General features: G+C 35.9%; 3 protein-coding genes and 1 pseudogene across 5 annotated transcripts; 2 read left to right on the top strand and 2 right to left on the bottom strand.

Moving 5' to 3' along the window:
* Nucleotides 1-5008: 5008 nt before the first annotated feature.
* Nucleotides 5009-6074, bottom strand: LOC120002559 (major allergen Pru ar 1-like). The gene is made up of 3 exons (XM_038851323.1): nt 5992-6074; nt 5362-5546; nt 5009-5256 (listed from the first exon to the last, which is right to left on the bottom strand). The coding sequence occupies exons 1-3, from the start codon at nt 6072-6074 to the stop codon at nt 5009-5011; spliced, it is 516 nt and encodes a 171-aa protein (XP_038707251.1).
* A 46-nt stretch (nt 6075-6120) lies between these two features.
* Nucleotides 6121-6959, top strand: LOC120003071 (major allergen Pru ar 1-like). The gene is made up of 2 exons (XM_038851972.1): nt 6121-6380; nt 6473-6959. The coding sequence occupies exons 1-2, from the start codon at nt 6200-6202 to the stop codon at nt 6769-6771; spliced, it is 480 nt and encodes a 159-aa protein (XP_038707900.1). The 5' UTR covers nt 6121-6199; the 3' UTR covers nt 6772-6959.
* A 5451-nt stretch (nt 6960-12410) lies between these two features.
* Nucleotides 12411-16486, top strand: LOC120002558 (annotated as a pseudogene).
* A 493-nt stretch (nt 16487-16979) lies between these two features.
* LOC120003021 (expansin-A10-like) lies at nt 16980-18582 on the bottom strand. 3 transcript variants are annotated; one of them, XM_038851912.1, is made up of 4 exons: nt 18442-18582; nt 18192-18332; nt 17812-18109; nt 16980-17718 (listed from the first exon to the last, which is right to left on the bottom strand). In XM_038851912.1, the coding sequence occupies exons 2-4, from the start codon at nt 18328-18330 to the stop codon at nt 17412-17414; spliced, it is 744 nt and encodes a 247-aa protein (XP_038707840.1). In that variant the 5' UTR covers nt 18331-18332; nt 18442-18582; the 3' UTR covers nt 16980-17411. The 3 variants fall into 3 exon arrangements, with proteins under 3 accessions (XP_038707840.1, XP_038707841.1, XP_038707839.1); XM_038851913.1 differs by having other exon boundaries at nt 18433-18451; XM_038851911.1 differs by lacking the exon at nt 18442-18582 and having other exon boundaries at nt 18192-18387.
* Nucleotides 18583-24076: the final 5494 nt, after the last annotated feature.

The raw sequence follows: 24076 nt of genomic DNA, 5'->3' as shown, positions 1-24076 counted from the left end.
TTGGGCGGGCATGGACTCCATTTTTTGGGTCAGCTCAACCCGAAGCCAGACACCTTAGCCCGACCCAAGCCTGACATTATTTATATATATATATATAATATGTATATATGTATATTTATATTTATATATAAAATATGTATGTATATATATAATACACACACATACACAGACAATGCATATGTGTGTGTGTATATATATGTGTGTGTGTATGTGTATATATATATATATATATATGTGTGTGTGTGTCTGTGTGTATATATATATACATATATATAATATATAATATATACGTGTATATATATACATATATATATAACATATGATATATATGTGTATATATAACTTATGAGATTTTAGAATTTTTTTATTTAAAGGGGTAATAGGTTGGAGTAAAACTTCTTATTACTTTTTATTACCCAGGTCCCCCCACTAGTAAACTTTATGTGTAAAAAATAAACTCAATTACTAAAATTTATTACAGGAGTAAAAGTTATACTGACATAACAAACACAAATAAACTTAAAATTTAATTACCCTTATAACTATTACATCCCATTACCCTCGTAACAAACGCACCATTAAGAAGAGATGAAATTTGATCAATATTATTAAAATCAGCCCGTGTGGACCGATTGGACCGCAAACCTGATGACCCAGCCAGTCAATCACCAAGCCAACACGGTCCTGTTATAACATACTTGTCATAGCAATTTCGCTTCTTTTCCGATATGGGATTTAAGTTTTTCAAACTTGCAGTGACAACTTTTTAGTGATATCAACGGTCTAGATTTCAGCATTAATAAAAGACCAAATCCAATCCACGTATTTGTACCACTCAATAGACAGTTTGCTGACATATGTGTGGTAAAGTTGTTATTTTTAGAAACTTTTGGACTAATTACTAATATTTTAACGATGGTGTCTTTTAAAGACTTCAAGATAAAAAGCTTTATATATACTATACAGATTAGTACCATATTAATTAGCTAACTTAGTAATACGTAATAATGATTAAGCCAATTAATTAACTGATTCATTCAAAACATATGACAGAGAAGTATAAAAAAATAACAAATAACAAATTCATGAATTTAAGTCTCAAGACTATATTTACAAATGGATCATGCCCTCTCATTTTTAGTAAGGAATTCTCATATACGCACTTAATTTGAGCACTTAAAATACGTAATTATGTTTTCACCATTGATTTAAAAAATATGGGCCAAAAACAATGGTCCCACTTGTCATTTCACTCATCCACATCCTTAAAAAGTGATACGTATTTCAAGTGCGCAAATTAGGTGCACATAAAAGAATTCCAACATTTTTATTTTTTTAATTAAACCTGCTGTTCAACCAATGACCCACTAGTTGAACCAGTGACCCGGTCTCTTGTTCAACTTGATTTTAATAACATTGAATTTGACTATATTTTGACCGAAAATGGTAGAAATCTGAAAAAATGATGGTAGCTAGCACTAGTCGTACTTAAACAAATATTCCTAAGTGTACATAAGCATATATGACATGACACAAAAAAACTATGACATGGCAATTTCAAACCAAACAAAAATAAAGAAAATACATGGGTGTGCTTCTTTTTCCAAGACTCTCACTTCTCTCCCTTTTCTCTCTCCAACCACTCTCCATCTACAACATTTCTCTCTCTCCAATCACTCTCCATCTGTAACCTCTCTCTCTTTTAGTCTTTTGCAGACGACGTTGTAGATCTAGTGATGAGAAAGACGACGACACTACTGTTAGATGGTGATGAGGAAGCCGTGGAGAAGCACCAGTGGAGGTTAGTGCTGGTCTTGAAGATTTATAAAGGTGAGACCTTTTAAAGAAAGGGAAGAGAGTGAAGAGTCTACTTCTCATAAAACTTGAAAAAAAATTTGATTTTCTTTAGGATTATCACCGAGAAGAGCGAAGACCAAGATTTTGTAGAGGGAGAAACATGCAACACACCACTTTTTCTAAATTTATTAATTAAGTTTTTCACAATTTGTTTTGTCCTGATTTGATTTTGAGAATTTGGGAATCAATTTGTAGATTGGAGGCCAGATACACTATAATTATCAACATAAACAATGTAATCAAGGTTAGATATTGTGTAATTATAAATCGAAACAATGTAATTAGGACATGTATAAAATGAGACAGTCATATCTTCATAGCTTGGTTTGTTTAGGTTGGTGGGCCACTGTTGTTCTTTCTTGGCTGGTTGGCCACGGTTCTTATTTGCGAGGGTGGCTTAGCTACTGTGCCCACTGTTTGGGATCTTCCATGTTGTGAGTTTGTTTGTTTGAGGTTTTTTATGTTGTGACTTTGGTGTTTGGGGTCTTTCATGTTGTGGGTTTGTTTATCTTTGATGGTACTGCACCCGCTGTTTGGGTCTTCCATATTATGAGTTTGTTTGTTTGGGGGTCTTCCATGTTGTGACTTTGGTATTTGGGGTCTTTCATGTCATGGGTTTGTTTATTTTTAGTGTTTGTGTCGATTTTGCCTCATATCTGATTGGGGTGCTCTCCTCTTTCTCTAGCCATTCAAAGCAATGTGAATAATTACATTATTGTAATGCGTAATTGCACATTGAAATTTTTTAATTATATTAATCCTAGACGTAATTACATTGATAATTTTTAATTACAAAACAACAGTGAATAATTACATTATTACAATACATAATTATTCATTGATAATTTGTAATTACATTATTGTGGGTTACTTACACAGTTCACAATATATTGTTTTAATGTCATAATTAAAAATTGTCTCAAAATTATATAACAATATATTGAATCATCAAAAAGATTGAGTTCAAAACATACAAATATTAATATGAATCTAATTTGTTTCCTGTTTTGATGCCCTTGGCAATATATATGTAATTACATTGTTTGAAAGTCCAATTACACTAGAGAAATTTATAATTACACAGTCTTAATTATATCTCAAATAGTCTGGATGATTACAAAACAACGGAGAATAATTACATTATTTCAATTCGGAATTACACATTCATAATTGTGGTCATACTTACACATTGATTTAGTCATTGTCATGACTCTCGTGGATGAGAGAGAAAATGTAAATATGATATGAAGATAAGTAGGAGAAGGAGAAAAATAAAGAAATTAAGCTTTTTCGAAACGTAGATCTAGGTTTGTCTATATTTCTTACATGAAGAAGACAGTAGAGAGAAACTCCTCTGTATTCGTAAAACCTAAAACATGGACCTAGATAAATGTCTATTTCATATGTGGAATTAATGCTAATTCTTAAATGCCTATATATCTATGTGATAAGTGTATGTACATTGATGGACGTTTATTCTAAGGGTGTTTAGTGTTTTCGAAAAAATAAAGTACGTAGATTGAAAAAAGTTGGGAAAAAAGCTGGGAAATCTAACAGTAGAGTGATCTTTGACTGGTATTGGCCTCTTCAAGCCCCATTGTTGGGGTACCAATGACAGAGGACCAACGTGTTTGGTTGTGATTTTTGATAGTTTATTTTGTCATTTCTAATATGTAAAAAAAGATATTTTGGGAAATTTAATATGTGTATAAAAAATATTTGGAATGGATTGAGTACGTGTATGTAATGAGTCTGGATTGAGGGATTTGGAGGGAAGGGAAGGGAAGGGAAGCGAGGGAAGGAAAGAGAAAGGAATGAATAATAATTTTTCCTCTTTCATATTTGGATATATAAAAAAGAAGGAAAGAAAATGAGTTTAATTTACTAATTTATCATTATTTTTTGTTTTAGAGTGTTATGTACAAGGGTAAAATAACTTTTTAACATATAAATAACTTAATAAGTCATCTATTCTCTCCAAATAACTCCATTTTAGAAGGAAAATTTTGACAAAAATTTAATGAAATATTCTCTCCAATTTCTTCCAAATACCTCCCCTTAATTTTTTTTTTCTAAACTATCCAAACAATATAATTGAAAGGAAGATCTATTTCTTTTCTCTTCCCTTTCCTCCAAATCTCTCAATCCAAACACACTCTTAATAGACAAGTACAGACGCAAATAAGGGCTCCTTTTGACAGATAGGAGTGTACACCAGGCCAACTTTCCTCTCTAAACACAACAATGGCCCGATAAAAAACCAGAAGAAACAATCAAGGATGAAAAGAATAAAATAACAAATCTACATATAGGCCATCAAATCAGTCTCACTAGAAAACTTACAAAATCCAAAAGGCAGAAGATACTAAAAATTATCATAGACAAGATTACATGTGATCCACGCATGGGATACTATTGCTGGAATTTGTGTTAAAACTGGGTTGTAGTTGTGAACCATGCATTTTAGTATTTGCATTTGCCTTTAATAGTATTGCACACAAAGTGTTTGTTTATTTGCCTCCTTTTGTAATTGCCGCAAATTTTCATTGGGATTGCATAAAATTGGCTTTATCATCTGGTCACCTTGCCCCCATTTGATTTGAATCACCTCTCATTTTGCTATAAACCCAAAACCAAAGCTCACATGTAACTTTGGTATAACATGCAGGCTTTAGTAGTCAGCATTCAGCAACACAGCAGTATTAACAGCACAGTGAATCTCGCAGCCATGTACTCAGCATGAAGGGTCAGGGCTTCCTTGGACTCTGAACAACGGTAACCAGTGACAAAGTGGTATGTATCATAACTTTCACTTGACATGTTTATGGATTGTACAACAAGCACAGCTTGTAAGCTCGCATACACAACCACCACACCCACACCGATACTCATAAACACCCACAACGCGCAAGAATTATTTTGTAAAGAATCTGTGAAGATCTTAAAAAGCAGTGCTCATTATTTTGTATTAATACATTGCAAACTGAAATGGATACAAAATGTATTCCTGTATGAAATTAACTCTAACAGCAAAAAAAAGAGAGAGAGGGGGAAAAACACAACTTGAATTCCACTTTCCAGAGGAAGTTTTATTGCCATTCATGAAATGAAGTTCCCATCTTTATTTAGTTGATAAAGATTGAATGGGGAACTAATAGGCATCCGGATTGGCCAAGAGGTAGGCTTCAACAGCCTTGAACATGTCACCCTTTGTATGGTATGTGGTGGTGGTCTTCCAGATAGACCCTCCATCAGAAGATGTCACAATCTTGTTCTCCGAATTGATTTTGTCGAGAGCACCCTTCAGGATTTCGCCATCGATTATGCTGTAATTGTATGAGAAAGTCTCTTTGTCTACCGATTCAATCTTGTGCTTCACATATGTGGCTTGATCACCAGCTGCATTTGCATCATGTACAAATAACAATCATATTTAGTACTTTTTTTTATGGAAATACTTCAAAATCAAGGTGTTGATAGTGAATTTCGATGAAAACTAGTTACCTCCAAAAGTGATCTTTTTGATAGTTCCCGCTCCGCCATCACCTTCGAGGATTTCAATGTTCTTAATTTGAGGGATGACTTTGGGGAACAAGTTGACACCATCAAGGACATAGGCCTTGAAGAGCTTAGCTGGTGAGATGGCAAGGACATTCTCTGATTTGTAAGTGACAAACACCCATGTTGGACTAGGAAATTAATATTGGTAAAACTTGATAGGAATGGAAGTTGAAGAATGCTCAGTGTCTGTTGGAAGTGTTTTGGGCTGTGATGATATAGCATGGAAGTAGAGGTAGTATTTATAGGCTGAACTTGAAGGTCTCCTACTGTTGAAGGGTTCCCTACTTGATCCAAGAGGGTTTGGACATTATTGAATTTTCAGAATGAATTGGGTACCAACATGGATGGCTTTGCAACTTAGTCAGAGATGGCACACCTTTGGCATGTGGCAAGGCATCAATTTTGATCCAATTCTTTGAACCCACATTATTCAATTATCTCTAGAGGCCAGCTATAGCAGCCTACATTGAATATCGAAAGGAGATCAATATATTTTTGGATCACAAAACGACAAATAGAAACTTCATTTTCATCTAAAACACATGGAACTGCAAAGCCATCAATTTTGATTACCCAATTACATCAAGAAATTCAATCAAGTATGGAGGTTGTTTGACGCTGCAAAAGTATTCAATATCTGCAATCAACTTGAACATATTTTCTAGTATATAAATACTAACCCAGGTTTCTTCATCTCCAGCACATCAGAAGAACTTAAAGCATTTTCTTCTAACCGATCAAGTAATTGCTTCAACTTTTTGACATTTTTTCTAAGTCAATCATGGGTGTTGTCACTTACGAATCAGAGAATGCCGTTGCAGTCGCACCATCCAAGTTGTTCAAGGCCTATGTCCTTGATGGTGTCAATTTTTTCCCCACAGTGATCCCTGCCATCAAGAGGATTGAAATTCTTGAAGGAGATGGTGGCGCTGGAACCATCAAGAAGATCACTTTTGCTGGAGGTACATATTTAATCCTCGATTTGGGATAACTTTTCGCTTTTATGTAGCATAAAAGAAGTGACTAAATATTGTATGTATATATGAATATGCAGCTGATAACCAAGCCACATATGTGAAGCACGAGATTGAATTGGTAGACCGAGACACATTATCATACAACTACAGCATAATCGAAGGCGATGTTTTGAGGGGTGCTCTTGAGAAAATCAATTCCAAGAACAAGATTGTGGCTTCTGCAGATGGAGGGTCAATCTGGAAGACGACCACCACTTACCACATCAAGGGTGACATTGTGATTCCAGAGGATAAGCTCAATGAGGCCAAAGAAAAGGCTACTGCAATGTTCAAGGTTGTTGAAGCCTACCTCTTGGCTAATCCAGACGCATATTAGTTCCTTTGAGAATTAAACATCTGGGATTTTTATTTTTTTTTTGTGCTTTTGATTAAATTTATTTTGCTATGCAAGTTTTTTTTTTATTGGTGGGCTGTTTTGCAGTACTTCTTTCTGTTTGAAGGTGTATTTTGAATCGGTTTATGTATTCATTCAGAATAATGAGCACAATGTGCCAATTTCATGAATATTTCTAGGTTTCAAAGTTCTAGTCTTGCAGTAATTTTGTGGGTTTTCTTTCATTATTGCTGGATGATCAGTGGATTGATAATAAATTAGAAGCATTGATTCAATTGATCAATTAAGATACAATCAAAAATAATCTTGCATGCCAAACAGGGCAGATTTATTTACTGAAAACATAATCAAAGTCATGACCTTGATCATAACAAAACAGAAAATATAATGTTTGATAAAGGTTAGGCATTAATTAACAAGGATTTGCTAGAGGATAGGCTTCAATTAACAAGGATTTGCAAGACGATAGGCTTCAATGGCCTTGAAAATTCCAGAGGCCCTGTCCATGGCAGTCTTGCATTTGTCTCGGTTGACTTGCTTATCGCTTTGGGATAAAACTTATAGGTTGTTGATATGAAATATTGCAAGTGCACAAATCACACAAGTAATAAAGTGATAAGAAAGTATCATTTCCTCGAGTATTGATTGAAGAATAGTTGATTATCAATTATGATTAACCCTAACGCTAAATAAAGCACGATAAAATAGAATAAGATTTAAGAATGTAAACACAAACAAACTCAAGTATTAGAATTGATTGATTGAGTCACTATGATATTTAGTTTCACCTGCCCTCCTCCTATTCAACTCCTTTGGTTTATTTTCCCTTCACTTCCACCTATGTTGAGGAATTGATTTTCCTATTTTATTTGATGCTCTATACCTGGTTAGACCAAAGGCATTCTCATCACTAACCCCTGTTATTCCTATCATTCGAGTTCAAGTAATGAAAACCTATTACGATTAGTGGATATTCGCATAAAGATTGCATACTTCATGTCTTTATATTCATATGGTTTATGCAAACTATGGTGTCTAGGGTAAGAAATGACCCTAGAAATCTCATTTCGGTTTCACTCTAGGTAGCACATCTGTTGAATGGTGATCAAACATCCAAAAACTATAAAAACAACCATAAAAATTCAAAATATGATAGAAATCATGGGATAACAATACCAAAATTATTGAATAAGAGTAGTTGGGCTATATTAAGTCCCTAATAATAAGTATCTAGCCCGTCATGGGCATTAAGTATATATCAATACAAAGAAAGGCATCCATAAATGCAAAGATAAAAAGAAAAATTGAGAGAACCCCTGAAATCTCATTCTTCTCCAAGCTCTTGGTGGCTCTTCAATGTAGTGAGATAAACCCTAGCTCCAAAAATACATCCAATAAAGTGTCTCAAACTCTTTTATACCCCAAAACTCTTATGTTATTTATCCAACAAGTTTCTGTCATTTTAGACTGGGTTCACTTAATTTTGGGGTGATTACTCCAAGGCGGCGGTGAGTGAAAACGTGGTCTGGGTGAGGTCAATCGATCGACCAACATGATCGATTGATTGACAATCAATCTAGCTTCTTTCCAATTTCCAATTCTTTAGGTCGATCGATCGACAACCATTCTGGCAAACTTGTACAGTTCTATTTTGACCAGGTCGATCGATCGCCCGACAAGGTTGATCGATTGATTATTGATCTATCCACTTTTAGCTATCTTTTCTCCACTTTTTGCCTTTGAACATGAAATTCCAAATAACCACAAGATTAGTCAATGCTCAAATGCATCAAATGTGGCAAAAATCTTAGCTTCGATTTCATTTCAATTCTCGTAGATGTTCCCATAGAAAATAAAGTCACATTGAAGTAGGCTAAGTGTTTCTCTAATCCGTATATGGGTGAAATAAAATGAATAACACAAACAATATCTCATATATAATTATCAAGGAAAGCTCATGAAACACGCAGAATATAACCTAATGAAAGGATATCACTTACCAAGCATTTGAGTCACACCCTAATTCACTCTCGTGTTCAAATCATATTGTTCCTAGAATTAAGTAGGACTTTTAAAGCTTGTGAACAAAAGATTGGTGTTGGGTACGTAAAATGTGTCATTATGAACAAAAGATTGGTGTTTGGGTACTAGCTAGGGATACAATCCATAAGAGTTGGTTAGAAATATAAACAATCGATCCAAGAATGGCCTTACTGTCATTTTCTAAGAACAAAAAGGACTTTTCCATGTAAGGTTTATGAGGTGCATTGCTCATGTGATGCATGCTTAGCAAGTGACCAAAACAATAAATAATAAGGTCATTCAATTGATTGTAGTGAGCGAAAATTAAAAACTAAGAGTTGATTTTCATCAGTCAGTGAAGATGGGAAGGCCCAAAAGCTTACGCAGGTTTAGTGATGGCTGTACACTTCTCAAAATTTTCGATTTTATCTTTTGGCTACAAATTTGAAAAATAACATTCAGGAGTCTCTAAGCCACAATTCGAACAACTTATCTTAATTGTAATAAAATCGTAATACTAGCATTCATCATTGCGGGGAAGCATTTAATAAAAAAAGAAATTAAAAGAAAGTAATAAACTACGCAAATAGTAAAAGTTCAAGTTTTCCACCCCACACTAAGAATCAACATATTCCTTCCAAAAATACAGGAAGCTAGGTATATAAGTAATTTAATGAACTGTGTCCTTATTAATAAATTCTTTTTTTACTGTTTTCATTTCAATTGTGTTGTGTTCTTAGTGTAATTACCCCAATTTGATAAAGGTTAGGCATTAATTAATTAGGATTTGCTAGAAGACAGGCTTCAAAGGTAAATGTGTTTGTCTTAGAACATATCGAAATAGTTACATAAAATACCTAAAATTTTATTTTAGATAACCCTTATTCATTTTTATAGCTTCCAACGAATTTTAGGTAACCCTTTTTCATTTGAAGGTAGTTAGAAGCAGTTATGTTGAAAAATATTAAAATATTATATACGATGCAATAGGGAGGTTGCTGAACTGAAGGTTCTAACTGTCTGCATGAAGGGGTAGGTACTGTTATTGTCAAATTACAGTTTTGCCCAAGATAAAAAGCACGGATTTTTCAACTATCAAAAGGTGTCCAATGAAGCTTGTACACCTGTGCTGATTCATGTACTAGTTATGCTTGATGCTTGATGAGGTGATTTGTTGTTCTATTAATCCTTGCTTTTGGATCTCTCTGTTTGTCTTTTGTGTTTATGTGTTATCTGTTTGTTTGGGTATACCGATCTGGTGGTTTCTTCAACTGATCTGGTTTTTTAGTCCCTTTCTCATTCCGTTGACGATGATTTGTGTTTCTCCGTTCGTCTTTGTGTATTCCGTTTCAAGGTTATCAAGAACACATGCCAACACTTATCCTCTCCAAATCTAGTTATTTGGGGAGTTTTCAATGCAGTGCCCCTGATGCTGCGTTAAGACCACTGCTGCCTGATTTTAAAAAAGGAAAAATTAAGGATAAGTCCTTCATTGGAAAATTTTGTTGCAATAAAGACACTCTTAAAAGTCTTATTCCATAAAGTCCATATAGTTTAAACTAATATTTCAAGAAGGACAAAAAGTCAAAATATATGGTTTTATTATCTAAAATACCCTTATCTTCATCCTCAAACATGGCACATGCCTCCTGCACATGATTCATCTTGGACATCCGTCGAAAGCTTTGTCTTCGTTGTACGAAGCTTCGTCTCCGTCCCTCGTGGCTTATTCGAGAGTTTTATGACATTTTTTAGTGATTTTTCAATCAGATTTTTGTTGTGTTCGAACTAGATCTACTCATACTCACTACGAGACTTGTAGATCTTGTTGTTTTCCTTCGATCTGTCATCACATCATTATTTTTGACAGTTTCTGTGGTGATTTTCGTGGTTTTTTTTATTCTGATGTGAGATCTACAGACTGCAGGTGATATGTTATCTGTTTCGATTAATTTTATATCTGTCATAATGTTATCTATGTTGTTAAAATGTTATCTGTCCTTAATGAAATGTTATCTGTTTAAAGTTCCAAAATGACCAAAATCGATAACATATCAGAACAGATCCAAAATAGATATAATATCTGCATATTCATATTCGATTTCAGAAGAATATTTACAGATACAAAACATATATAATATTGACATATACAAAACAAATATAATATCTGCAGATTCATGTCCGATTTCAAATGAAAAAAAAAAGTTCGAAAAAGCAATAAAACTTCAAAGGTGATGCGCCTTGGTCTGTGGAGTTGATTGGAGGTGTTGATGGTCACCGACATTGGCCGGATCTAACTCTTTTTCAAACGGTGACCGTGATTTCACGAAACTTTTTCGATGACTCAAGTGATTTTCTATTATTGGTGATGACTGAGGTTTGATCAGGCTGTCCTAGAGCTTCATTTCGATAGTTCGTTCGTCGAAAATGATGGCCGGATGACCAACTTCCGATATGGTAGCACAAGGAAGAAGAAAGAGAAAGAAGAAGAAAGGGGGAAGAAGAAGAATGAGAGAGGGTATTTTGATAAGTTGATAGGGTTTGTCCTTTTTTCTAAAGTTTTTTTTAGATTGTCTTTGTTGAAATACAACTTTTAAGTTTTATCCTTATGAATAAAAACCCTTTAAAAAAAAGTTGTATCTCTTCCCCATGCTATCGTTGCGGACTTTTTCTTTGTTTTTGTTACTGGAATTTTCTGTATTGTCTCTAGAGGATGAGTATCCTCCTCATGTTTGTATTATGTACTCCGTGTGTTTTTAATGATAGTGTTTCGGTTTTTAAAAAAAAAAAAAATTGTTGTAGAGTTCATACTAAAGCTTATTTGCACTCCACTCTTTGTTTATTAAGTACACCCCAAAAACCCCCACTGACCCTGCCGTTTCTCTCATTATTCTCCTTCTTTTCCTCCTCATTCTCTCCCACAAAGCATCCTCTCCAAATCGACGGACAAGCCTTCGACGCAGTCTTGGTCGGAGCCTTCGACGCAGTCTTGGTCGGAGCCTTCGACGGAGCTAGGGTTTGATGAAGTAGGAGAGTTTTCAAGCAGAGAAGAAATGACATGAATTGGTATTGACCAAGTGAAATTGAAGCCCATTTGTTGTGAAATGTTGGTTGTACGCTGCCTGTGATGGAGGAACACCTAGTTCATTAGAAGGCGAAGCATCTGATATCAAAATGGTTTTGAAGCTTTGCAATAACACGTGCTATGTTTTGAGCCCCCTCCATGTATTCGATTTGCTTGGTTGAACTGAAATGGGTGAGGTTTTTTTGAGAAACAAAGAAACTTGTGAACTTGCACAACCAGGTGGTACCAGGTGGTGTCAATTGGATGATGGATTCAATAGTTCTGTAGGTCTTAACTTGGCTTTGTCTCTTAGAACTGAAAAATTTGTCGCAGTATAAATGGATTGATTGAAAATGTTAGTAGTGGCATGCATTATTAAATCGAGCTTTGGATTTTTGTGAACCATTTTCAATAGCAGTCAGCAGAGGATAGTGTTTTAATCATATGCAGGGTGGGAAGGGTTAAGCTAAAGATAAAGAGATTGGAGAACACAAATGGCCGTCAAGCGACGTATGCGAAAAGGAAGCACGGCATCATGAAGATAGCTAATGAGTTGTCTATACTTTGTGATGTAGACATTATCCTTCTTATGTTCTCACCAACTGGAAAGCCCTCTTTGTGCAAAGGAAAGTGCAGGTACTTCTCTTTGCTCTCTTATTTCATCCATTAGAAGTTGAAGACTTGAAGGACAGAAGCATTGCCATGGGTTTGCTCAAGGTAGAGAAAAGATAGTCGTAAAGCTTGCTCTAGTGATTTTCAGCAGTATAGAGCCCAAATATTAGCATATACCATTCTTCGCACATTGCCTGTTGGCCTGTTTAGAGAGAAATTTTTGTGATGGTAGAGTTAGAATGGACCCCAAATTATCAAGGCATGCTTAATGTTTTCTTAAGAGAACATTCTGGGGGAGGGTTGGATGTGTTCTTTTGACTATGTTTTTGTTGGATAGTAGCGTGATATATTGGCATAACTTTGTCATGGGTTGTGTTATGTTTAATCTCTATGGGTATGTATGTCATGTGCAATATGAGTTTGCTTTTCTATCAATGCAAAAAGAAGGCTGCTGGTGGGGAAGTACTGGTGAAAGATACTGGAATGGTCAGTGGGATGCTTCATTGGGATCAATTTGAGAGCCCTTTCAAGACAAGGAATTGAAATAGAAGGGGATTCTTATCGAGGTTGTATTTGGTGCATGGTTATTGAGAAAGATGAGGATAAGATTATATGGAAACCGAGTGGGATCAAGGATTTTGACATGTTCCTATTATTCATTAGGGGATTTACCACAGTTCCTTCTTATGGGATGTGTGTATACCAGTCTTCTTTTTTTTTTGTGTATATACACCCAAAAGAAATATTATTAGTTGTTTTGAATGGTAGTAGCATTGATATTATTTTACAATTTAAATCTAATGATCATGAAGTTTTCTATTGACTGGAGTTACATGAGGCACATATTCATGCATATGTTTCTATTCTTTTCTTCTTGAAGTAACTTATCTGAAGTGGTGTGGCCATTCAATTATAAGGCAGAGGTGGCTGTGTGATCAACTGATCATAGGATGAAACGAAATTATTGAAGATGTTATTATATGTAAACTGATATGGATTTAATTGCAAGCGCACAAATCGCACAAGTAATATAAAGATGAGTAAATTATCGTTTCCACTAGGGATGTGTTGGCAAAAGAAATCAATGTCAAACAAGCTACAATTATGTAAATTGGAGAAAATGATTAGCGATTGGTTTTTGATTTTTACTAAACTAATTAAAAAGAACAAAAACAAATCAAACACAAATATGAAATGAAGGATGGAAAGCACTAGGGTACTTAACTTCACCTCACCTATCCAATTCAATTCCCTTGATTCCTTAATCCCTAATTCATCTCTCAATAATGACAATCGATTTCTCAACCTATTCAATGTTCTATTCCTAGATACATCAAACGTATTTTCAATATAAATCCCTGTTATTCCTAACAATTGGATTAATATATCAAAAACTCATTACGAACTATGGAAATCATTTAGCAATTGCATAAGTCACAAACCTATATTCCTATGGTTCATGCACCCTATGTCATCTATGGCTTGAGGCAAACCCTAGATATATCCTTCCGGTCTCAATCTAGGCAGCAAATCAATTGAATGATGGCCAAACACTCAAAAGCATTAATCACACCCATAGACAATCAAGAGAGAAAGAGAAATCAAGAAATAAGGAAATCAAGTTTATTGAATCTTCAAGGTTTGGTTACATTAAGACCCTAGTAGGAAATCTAGCCACTCATGGAAGCAAAATACATCATTAAACAAAGGAAATCAACCATAGAAACTACGATAGAAAAGGAGAGAGGAAACCCCCTTGTAGATCCTCTTCTTCTCCAAGCTCCAAGGTGACCTCCAAGCTCTCCCATGGAGGCAGCACGAAATCCAGCTCCCCAGCCTCCAAGCTCTCTTCCAAAACCCTATCTTATGTCCTTTTATACTTCTCCAAACTCTTATGTCGTTTCCAAAACAAGTTGGGGTCGTTTTGGCTTAGAAACACGTGAATTCGGGTCTTTTCCGCGAAACTGCGCAGTGCTGTGAATAGTACTCCGATCGATCGGGAATAGTCCGATCGATCGGAAATACAATCTGTCTCGATGATATTTTTAGGTGTTTTGGCAGGTCCGATCGATCGGTAATATGACCGATCGATCGGAAATCAGTACTGGGCTTCAAATCTTCATTTTGCACTCTTTTCCTCCCTTTCTTGCCTTGACACCTATAATATGCAAATATAGCTTTCTTAGGCAATATTAACTCTTAATCAACTCAAAATGCAATGAACTTATGGGTAAATGATGCACAAATGTATGTATATATTTGACACATCATAAACATAGAGAGACACGAGTGATTCAAAAGCTGAAGAGAAAAGGGAGCTGAGGCTGAAATAGAGATGCGAGTGTTAAAGAAATATATTTATGTATTGAGCCATGGTGTTCCTTTTTCTGTAACAACTTTTTGGAGGGCTTTCATCAAGACCATATTAAGGAACCCCAATAGCAAAGGTACTTAACAATCAAATAAGACGGTTACCTGATTATTGCACTCTAATGACATAAGGTGTTGCTTTTCAATATTTTCCTGCCAAACAAAGTAGATAGTATTCATGTTATGAAGGTAATAAGTGATGAAACAATAAAATTTAGAGTCAGAGGTGTTGCTTTAGAGTCTTAGTCACTATTTTTGAAATTCCGCTAAAATTATTTCATTTCTTCTAACTACGATTTAAATCAAAATTCCAGCCAAATACAACAAATGAGTACGCAGAGTTTTTCTAGAAGCATGTGACTCGTTTTCTATGCATTGAAACCATGGAACTAGCTGACCTGATATGTATAATAAAATTAAACAACAACGAGCAAGAACGAAAATCAAACTCTATAATTCATGAGCAAAAGGAAACATCCTCAATTTACTACGCATGATTTCATGGCAAACATAACTAGGAGACCTATGAGGAATATGTGGCTAACTTAGGCTTGCATTGCAGTTCCAAAATGGGATGCATGTACCTTTCGGAATAGGTGCTGAGCAGCAGCTTCAACCTTTGCCTTGGATTCATAGTAATGGCAGTCAACATGTGGTTCTTCCAGAGGACACAAATTTGCTACCGCAGAGGTGAGGAGACTCTTAAAAAAAGCTTCTCATTCAAGTGCTTTAGATCTCATTCCATAAGTCTTAATTATCTTCATTTTTTAAATAAAAAAATGGTAAATGAGATTTTAAGAAATAGTCTAGGTATATGCATGCACTTATTAAGAGTTGGCAAATGAACCCTTCGGATTCGTGTTTTCAACAATGCGTTAGTTTGAGTCGTCACTCCTTAGGATTTCGAATATGTGCAAGTTTTGAGTCTTCACTCCTTGCTCACGCTAAGAACAACTAATAATAAAAACACCATTGTTTATCAAAAAAGAAAAACAATGAGTTAGTTTGTCTTGTTCCAGGGACGTGGAATGTTCTGCAAGTTCCTCTTTTGGGAGTTATTCTGCTTACTTTGGTCCGGTTAGGAATTCTGAGATGTCTAACTCGGGACAGGAAAGTGGAATCCTCAATGAGATTGGTGCAACTGCATCTCTAAGGGCGCAGTTGGGATTTCCTCATCTGCCGTACAATCTGAATATGCTGAGTGATATGAAATTTCAACCTGCAGCAGAAATGAACCTCCAGCAAAGTGCTGTGGAATATCCTGTTAATGACAGCTTTGAGGCTTCCAGACTGCCTACGATACTGCACACAGTAGTTGGGCCTTCACATCTGGGCCTTGTGCTGTCACCATGTTTGATGAGCGCTTATATTCAGAGGTAAATCTTCCTGCTACATATTAGAGCTACCAATTGTGTAATGTGTACAATAAGTAATTGGACTTGGCACATTTACTTTTGATGGGCCACCCTCCAAACAGGCGCGGTGTTTAGTTTTCTGGGATGCTTGTGTAAGTCCCCAACGTTCATAATTTGTTAGTTTTAACTTGTTTTCACATGGTTGTTTGGGTAAACTTGCTTGGAAACTAATTTTATGGAACTGGAAATTCGGATCTGATGTAGTAACTTTAAACTTGCTGATGTTCTACCAGGTGTTCTTGGCCCTTAGCGTGGGACTTGAATAGTTGAATGACAATATGCCCTTAGGTTGAGCTCAGATTTATACTGGATCAATAGTGTTATTTACTGATGTACTTTCTTTTAATGCATCTGGCCTTCTATTCTGAAGTCCCACCAAATTCTATCTGCTTATCTTGCCAAACCCCTTTTGAGCACGAGAACCGAGAACACCAACCAAGAAAAATGGTTTTCACTCTGTCAAGTGAGGCAACACTTCTCATAGATTCCTTTGTGTAAAATGATAGTCTGATGTACGTTTTGCCGAGTCATTTCTACTTCCTTTTTGTTGAAGGAATGATAAGTCCGTTGTAGGTTTTGCCAAGTCATTTCTACTTGCTTTTGTTGAAGGGGGTGTCACCAAAATGGCAGCAAAGATACTGCCTCCCCCTTCTTCTCCCTTATAATTAATCAACAGTGCTGTAAAAATTTACATGTAGCAGAATGGCTGTAAGAAATAACAAACCCTGGTATCATTTTACCATTACTAGTAAATAAGGCATGAAATTTTACAATTGTGTCTCAAATCAGAGACCAACTGTGAAATACACACACAGCACAAGCTGTTTACACTACAGTTACCATCACCGTAGAAAACAGAAGTCCCTAAAAATTCTACTAAAGGTAAATACTAAGCTTAGCGGGTGGTTAAACTGTTAAAGTCCCACCTCTGCCAAGGGTAAAAAAAAGAGGACTCCACCGCACAACAAAAGATGGACCCTCCCACCCCCAATTAAATTCAAAATGATAAAAGGGACCTCCATAAAACAATCCTTTCTCATTTTGACCACTCTAAAATGTCTATAAGACTAACTAGTACTCTAATACTCATACTAGTTTTTTCCCAAATCTAAATCTACTAATATATATCAGACTGGGCCCTAGAGGAATTGGGCTCCGGAGTAGGTCTGTCCAAAGGCCCAATTAGCAGGGGCAGCATTGTAGGACACAACAGTACGACCATCACTGGTGGTGACCTTAAATGAGAGGGCTTGTCCGTTGAGAAGGCTGTTGCTCTGCCAGTTCTGGCCCCAGTTCCTTGACATTGCCTGCCAACCTGATCTCGACCCCTTGATTGACACAGAGTGGACGTCACCAGCACCCCCAACGTTGGTGATCAGAACCAGGTTGAAGTATTGGTGCCCATTTATTGTAAACCTAACGCCCCCTCTGCGCCTACAGGGTACCCTACAAAAGAAAGCCCAGGAGTTTAGAACCTGAAATACCCAAAATACCCTTGTAGCAACAAAAAAAACACAGTATATTTAATGTTTATATTACCTTCGGTAGGCAACAGGGACAATTCCGGCTTTGTACTGGGCAATGTGTTGGAAGACAGGTTGAGAGAGATCAAAGTGTTGTTGGGGAGCGTTGCACCATCCACCATTGCTATTTGGTGGGCAGAAATTAGTGGCCGTAACCAAGATTGAACCAGGGAGGCACCATTTCTTGTCATTCACACACCTAATCTCATAGCAAGACCCACAAGCCAAGCCATTGTTGAACAAGGCAGTACTCAGAGCAGCAGTGTTTGTTCCATAACCTTGACTGTACAAGTTCCCATAACCACAAGCCCCACCTTCAAAATTAACCCACATTAATTACAATCATTACCAGAATTTGTTGGTTAAATCAATTTTGAAGCATATATATGGACGTACCCATGGTGCCTGAAGCATCACCACCGCCATAGAAAGTGGCGTGCGCATTAACCCAACCTCCACCGACATAACCGTGGACAGAGGACGCCATTGCAAGAAAACCCACCAAGAAGAAGTACCCACAAACAGCCATTTTCATCTCTGCAAAACAAAGGGGAGGTAATTTGTTCAGCATTCGCCAAAAATAAAAAAGTACCAACAAAGGTCAGTGAAATGTATGTGTCTGTGTGAGAGAGAGAGAGTTAGTTACTTGAAGAAACGGAGAAGCAGAGCGAAACTGCGAGGAAGATGCGTCAAGTGATATGGAAGAAGGGAAGGGGAGAGTGGGTATTTATAGGAATTTGGGAGGGAGAGGAGGGTTAGGGTTAGGGTTAGGGTTAGGGTTTGGGGTATGGGGTAATTACAGAACAGCCACTCCATCACCAACCAACAGAGAATGAGCAGTTAAAACAGAAGAGCCGCACATGGGGGGACAGAGGGGCTGTCCTGTGGGTGAAGCGTGTGGTTTTGTTCGTGTGGAAGTATTGGGGTGGGCCATAGCGGGTTTGTGGTACGCACATGCAAGCAACATCAATTTGGCGCAAATGTCATTCTCTCTCTTTTGTTATTTTCTTCCACTTTTTTTGTTTGTTTCTTTATCTTCTTCATACACTTTTTGGTGTAGTGTTTTTTTCTTTGATTATACATTTATTAATTTTATATCACCAAAATTGCAACTTCTTACTTTATTGTTTATTGAGAATCACGTATAACTCAAATAACACTTATGTATTCTTATAAAAGTCTCGAGTTTGAATCCTGTAATAAAAATAAAATATAAAAAAAAAACTTCATTGGTTATTTACATCTCAAATTCTCAATATATTTTTAGTCTAGAATTTTTAGAGATTCAAGAGAAGAATCGTATTCGTAGTTTCGCACCAATGGTCACCTGGAATTAAAAATTAAGAATATATTCTCTATTTTTGGTATATTATTTTGGGCCTAGATAATCCGGCCCAAGCCATACAAGGGTGTCCCCACAAAATATGAAAGTGGATATCTCTGTCTCCTGCAAATCCAGAGTTTTGTGGTATATCTTTATTTATGAAAGGGCACAATCCTCCAAAGAAGTCAAAACACTATTATCATCTGAAAGTTTGAAAAGTTCACGTGAATTACAGGTATCCATCAAAACTAGAGAAGAGACCCCAAAATCACTGGTTTTTAATGTTTGAATTTGAATTTTAAAAAAAATTTCTGCAAGCATCATATAACAGTGGTTTCAACCTTGTTCTTTTGACCCACTCTATAGAGATGAACAATGCGCCCAATACCTTTCTAATTAGTAAATATCAAAATCATTTTTATTTAAGATTTTTAATACCAAAATCATTTGAAAAATTATTTAAATTTCTAAAACTGAAACCGTTTACGATCGACACTCTACTCATTTCAACAAGTGCTCTTGTCCGATTCAAAATCAACTCAAAACCGATTTTTTTTTACCACCCCTAATAGTTAACGGTAAAGAGTCTAAAAAGACAGCGTGGATTTACAAAATATCCGTGAAAGCGATGTTGTGATTGCTGCTGCACATGCACTTGTTTGGCTTTTTCTTTTATGCAAAAAGAAAGAAAAGAAGTAGTTTTCAAATTTGAATTCTATGCCCTTTTTGCCATTCGAAAACTGTTGAGGGCGGGGGTATATTGGTCAGATCATTAAAATAATAAACATCATCACTTTCCGTCCCGATGCTTTAACGGCCAACCAACCAAATAATAACCAACTTGTAATCTGGACATGTGATTTACTTACTTTTTCAACAATTCCGTCCTCTTTATATGTGCTTTGTCGGATGACAGACCCAATATCTTATCTTGGCCGTTCATTTTTCTTCTCTTTTTTGCCTTAAAAATTGTGTTTGACCCAGAGCCAGATATTGGCTGCTGACACATTTCCTGTCGGGACTTCAAAGATTTTGATTCTTTTCTGCAACTACAAGTCAAACATCTTTTCCCAGATTAACCATCACTGTAAATATTTTTTCTTAAAAATAATTATATGTGACAATTGAAATTTTTTTTACTAGATTAGCACTCGACACAAATATATAACAGTATAACATTCAACACCGTTGCAAATGACGTGACTAGTCCAGTGTTTTTATAATCACGCCAATGTGAATGGTTAATGGTGTGATTGTTTTTTACACAATCAAACTAATAAGAATGGTGTGATTAGTGTTTGAACATCAATCATGTCATTACTAATGACATGATGTAATACATATATGGTCACGCATGCCACTATCAAAAAAAAAAGTCACGGTATTATAAGTGACGTGATTTCATATCAAATAATTTACATTAATCACATAATTAGTGACGGAGTGATTAATGTAATTTTATCAATTCAAGAATGCATGTCTTGACCCGACACAACAACAACAAACCTAAACTTATCTCATCTCCCAGCTACTCAATTCAGTATATGATTATTATTTTGTAACATTTGCATAGTATTATATGTTGTTGCTTGTTACACATTGTGTGGCATAAAATACGTAGTTATGGTCGTGGGAGATGTTACATGTATGTCGACCACAGGTGCATACTTTGGCTCCACCTACAGCAGGTCCAGATGAGTCGTTACGTCCACTTGGTGTCAAGGTAATATAAATAAGTTGGCTTTATTATTAATTACATATTGATATAGACTGACAATATTAATGTTTGTTTTTATAGTTGGCCGGCGGGTTAAATCTTTCCCTAGACCCACATGTCCCAATCAATTATGAATTAATTTTGACGATGTTCGTCATACCATTGAAGGTCGTGAAAATACACTGAGGCCAAGATGCATGTGCATACTCGTATATGTCATTATAATCCACTCAAATATATTTGGAGTCGTTATCAATTGAAATTTATAGATGCAATTGGACGTCTCACACTAAGGCATGGTCTATGTGGATCCGGGGGTCTATTATGTGTGGAGAAGGTATTAGACACTCCACAATATTTGTCCTAATAGGACAAGTACTATCCGAGAATCAAAGGGTTTCATATTCTGCTATTTGTCAAAGAAATCATACATATATACACGAGATAAATTTCATGAATGAGAATTAAAGATCAGTTGGACCGAATGTTCAACCCAAAGTCTATATAGTCCCATGAGTAGGATGGGCATTGACTTAACGAGTGATAGCACGAAGGCCTTTTGATATGGGAATGTAATGCTGATGATGATGCAGACAATATATGATGTGTGATGACAAGACGATGTAAGGAACACGAGCAAAAGTATGCCGCGTGAAACACTGCCTACTTCACTTAAGCGGATAAGAGACGCAGACAAATATATATCTCTTGAAACACTGCCTATTCTCAGTGAACGGCTGGATAGGGGACATGGACAAATGTATGTCACGTGAAACACTACCTGTGTTTCCAACAAATGATTGTATAGGGGGGACATGGACAAATGTGTGTCACGTGAAACACTGCATATTCCGAGTGAATGGCACATAAGTATGGTCATTATCATTTTCGCTTCTTGATTGTAATAGCTATGCAGGAGTCTCATGGATCTAGACGCATGATGGGGGTTTTCAGAGGGCATGAAATGGCTTTTTTTAAAAAAAATTCCAAAGAATGATCAAGATGTGACCCAAAACAGTTATGCAAGTGTGCATTTTGGAAAATATTGTATGAGTTGACTAAACGATGATAAAACTGCTCAAAATGATGATCTTCAAGGTTTCTTCTGATTCCCACTTTCATGGTGACATTCATGTTGGACCTATGGTCCTGTATGTTTGATTTTGATAATATTAAAACGATTTGTGTGCTATTTGAATGAGATTTGAATTATGATAATTTAGTTTAAATGAGCATGTCAAGTTGTGTCAAGATACTTGCTATATATGATTACATGTGATAAGTGAGGCTTATGCAGATTCTAAGTGAATTTGACACTATTTTGTGCTTCAGAATGGTGATGAAATCTATGTCTTGAAAATAATTAGATATGGTTCAATTAGGGTTTGAAATTTTGATTGTCCATAACTTAATAGACTTATGTTCAAATGACTTGAAACTTGAACCATACATCCATAAGAGTATATATTTGATCTAGAACGAGAATTAAGTGAAATTAAGTGCATTACAATTAGATTTGAAGATACATTTAAATTTCGTCAAAACCTAAATATTTAGGTAAACTCTAAGTTTTGTGTATATAAAATTTATTATGCACCTTAATGTCCCTTTCACAGCATCCAATTTAGACGCAGACAGAATAAAAGCTTTGCCAATATTTCTTGCTCCATTTTTTTTTTTTTTATTTTTATAGTTTTCGGTGATCAATGGAGAAGTTGCCTTGAAAAGTGAGCCTAGTTATCTATTGAGATATTAAATTTTATCTTGTGCCCCTTTAATATTTAACTGCCTATAACTTAAGTCTAACTACCTCTCTGCGTGGGTATGTGTGCTTTTGCTTTTATTTTTACATTAAATTAAGATTAAATATTGTAACTAAAACTTTTAAGCAACCACATTCACTATCCATCTACCTCCACTTTATTTGGTGGAGGCCCCTTTAATTTATTTGCATTAGAAAGTTCTTTGTAGACATGCTTATCTTTCAACAATCCTTATCATATATTCTATTTTTGAAATTTAAATCAAACAAGAAAAATAGTTAGTGAAGCTTAATTTAGAGATGGGTTTAAGATTACTTCAATGAAAATTGCGATTATGTTGAAGGATGATTACAGAGATGTTATGGACACCAAATGTCACCATTGTGAAACGAACAACCCTTACCACCTCAACAATTAGCAGTTTGTACGCTTTGTGCCAAAACCCTCATGGATTTGTCCTCCCAAGCCCATCCCATAATGGGTCCAAAAAACCGGTCAAGCAACAGCCCCTTGCAGGCCCAGACCTGTGACCCTACCATTAGGAAAACCATTTCTAATTATTAAGAGAGTTTGACCCCTTATATTTAGAACTTCACACCCACATCTATCCGATGTGGGATGTGCATAACACATTGATGATTCCATATATATCATAAATCCACAATCTTATACATACCAACAATATTATCCGTTTTAAGTTGTCCGATTCCCGAGTATATATTGGGCCCACACGGTTTTGTTCCTCCTTAGCCAAGCTACTAAGGCCCGAAACCCATGGATCAAAGCCCAACTCATTGGGGTTAGGAAAATGTCCTGTTAGTTAGTAAGGGGGTGGACTTGACTTATTAACTCATTGGTTGGGCAAGTCTCAACTAGTGTGGGACTTTTTCTAAATCATAACAATATAGGATTTCTAATTTTGTTCTTAGCATGGACACTTCATTTTAGATACTTACTAATTAACTGGCGCTTAACTTTTTTTGGCCATGCACATTTGTAAGAGTGTTTTCTTTGTAGGGGGTGGGAGGGGAAGGGGAATAATTACATAACCGTGCAATATTGTACAAGTCTCAAGTGAGGAGGGATTAAGACCGAACCCGTAACGCTTATAATTGGCTCGAGTCATTTTCTCTATCCCTTTTATCCTTAAATAGCAGGGAGACATTGCGTCCTTTTTGAAGGGTGCGTAAATCCAAAATGGACCACAACTCACTCTATTCACTTGGCTAAGTGGACCATTTGTAAGAACTTGATCATGGAATCAAATTGCATTTGTAAGGACTTCCCCTTCTCATGGAGCACAATTAAAACTGGTAGCTCACCCTTGGCCCTTCTATGATTCCATCACATGCTTACCTAGTAGTCACCATATATACACAATTGGCGAAAATTTTGGGATGGTTGGGAAGTTAAGAATAGAAGAAATATGAAAAATAAAAATAAAAAATGTTAAGGATACTAATATTTTCTTATTTTT

This window comes from Tripterygium wilfordii, chromosome 7, assembly GCF_013401445.1.
Source record: "Tripterygium wilfordii isolate XIE 37 chromosome 7, ASM1340144v1, whole genome shotgun sequence".
In the NCBI taxonomy this organism is placed as follows: Eukaryota; Viridiplantae; Streptophyta; class Magnoliopsida; order Celastrales; family Celastraceae; genus Tripterygium; species Tripterygium wilfordii.
Note: the sequence above shows the minus strand (reverse complement) of the source record. Positions and strands in the feature narration are given on the sequence as shown.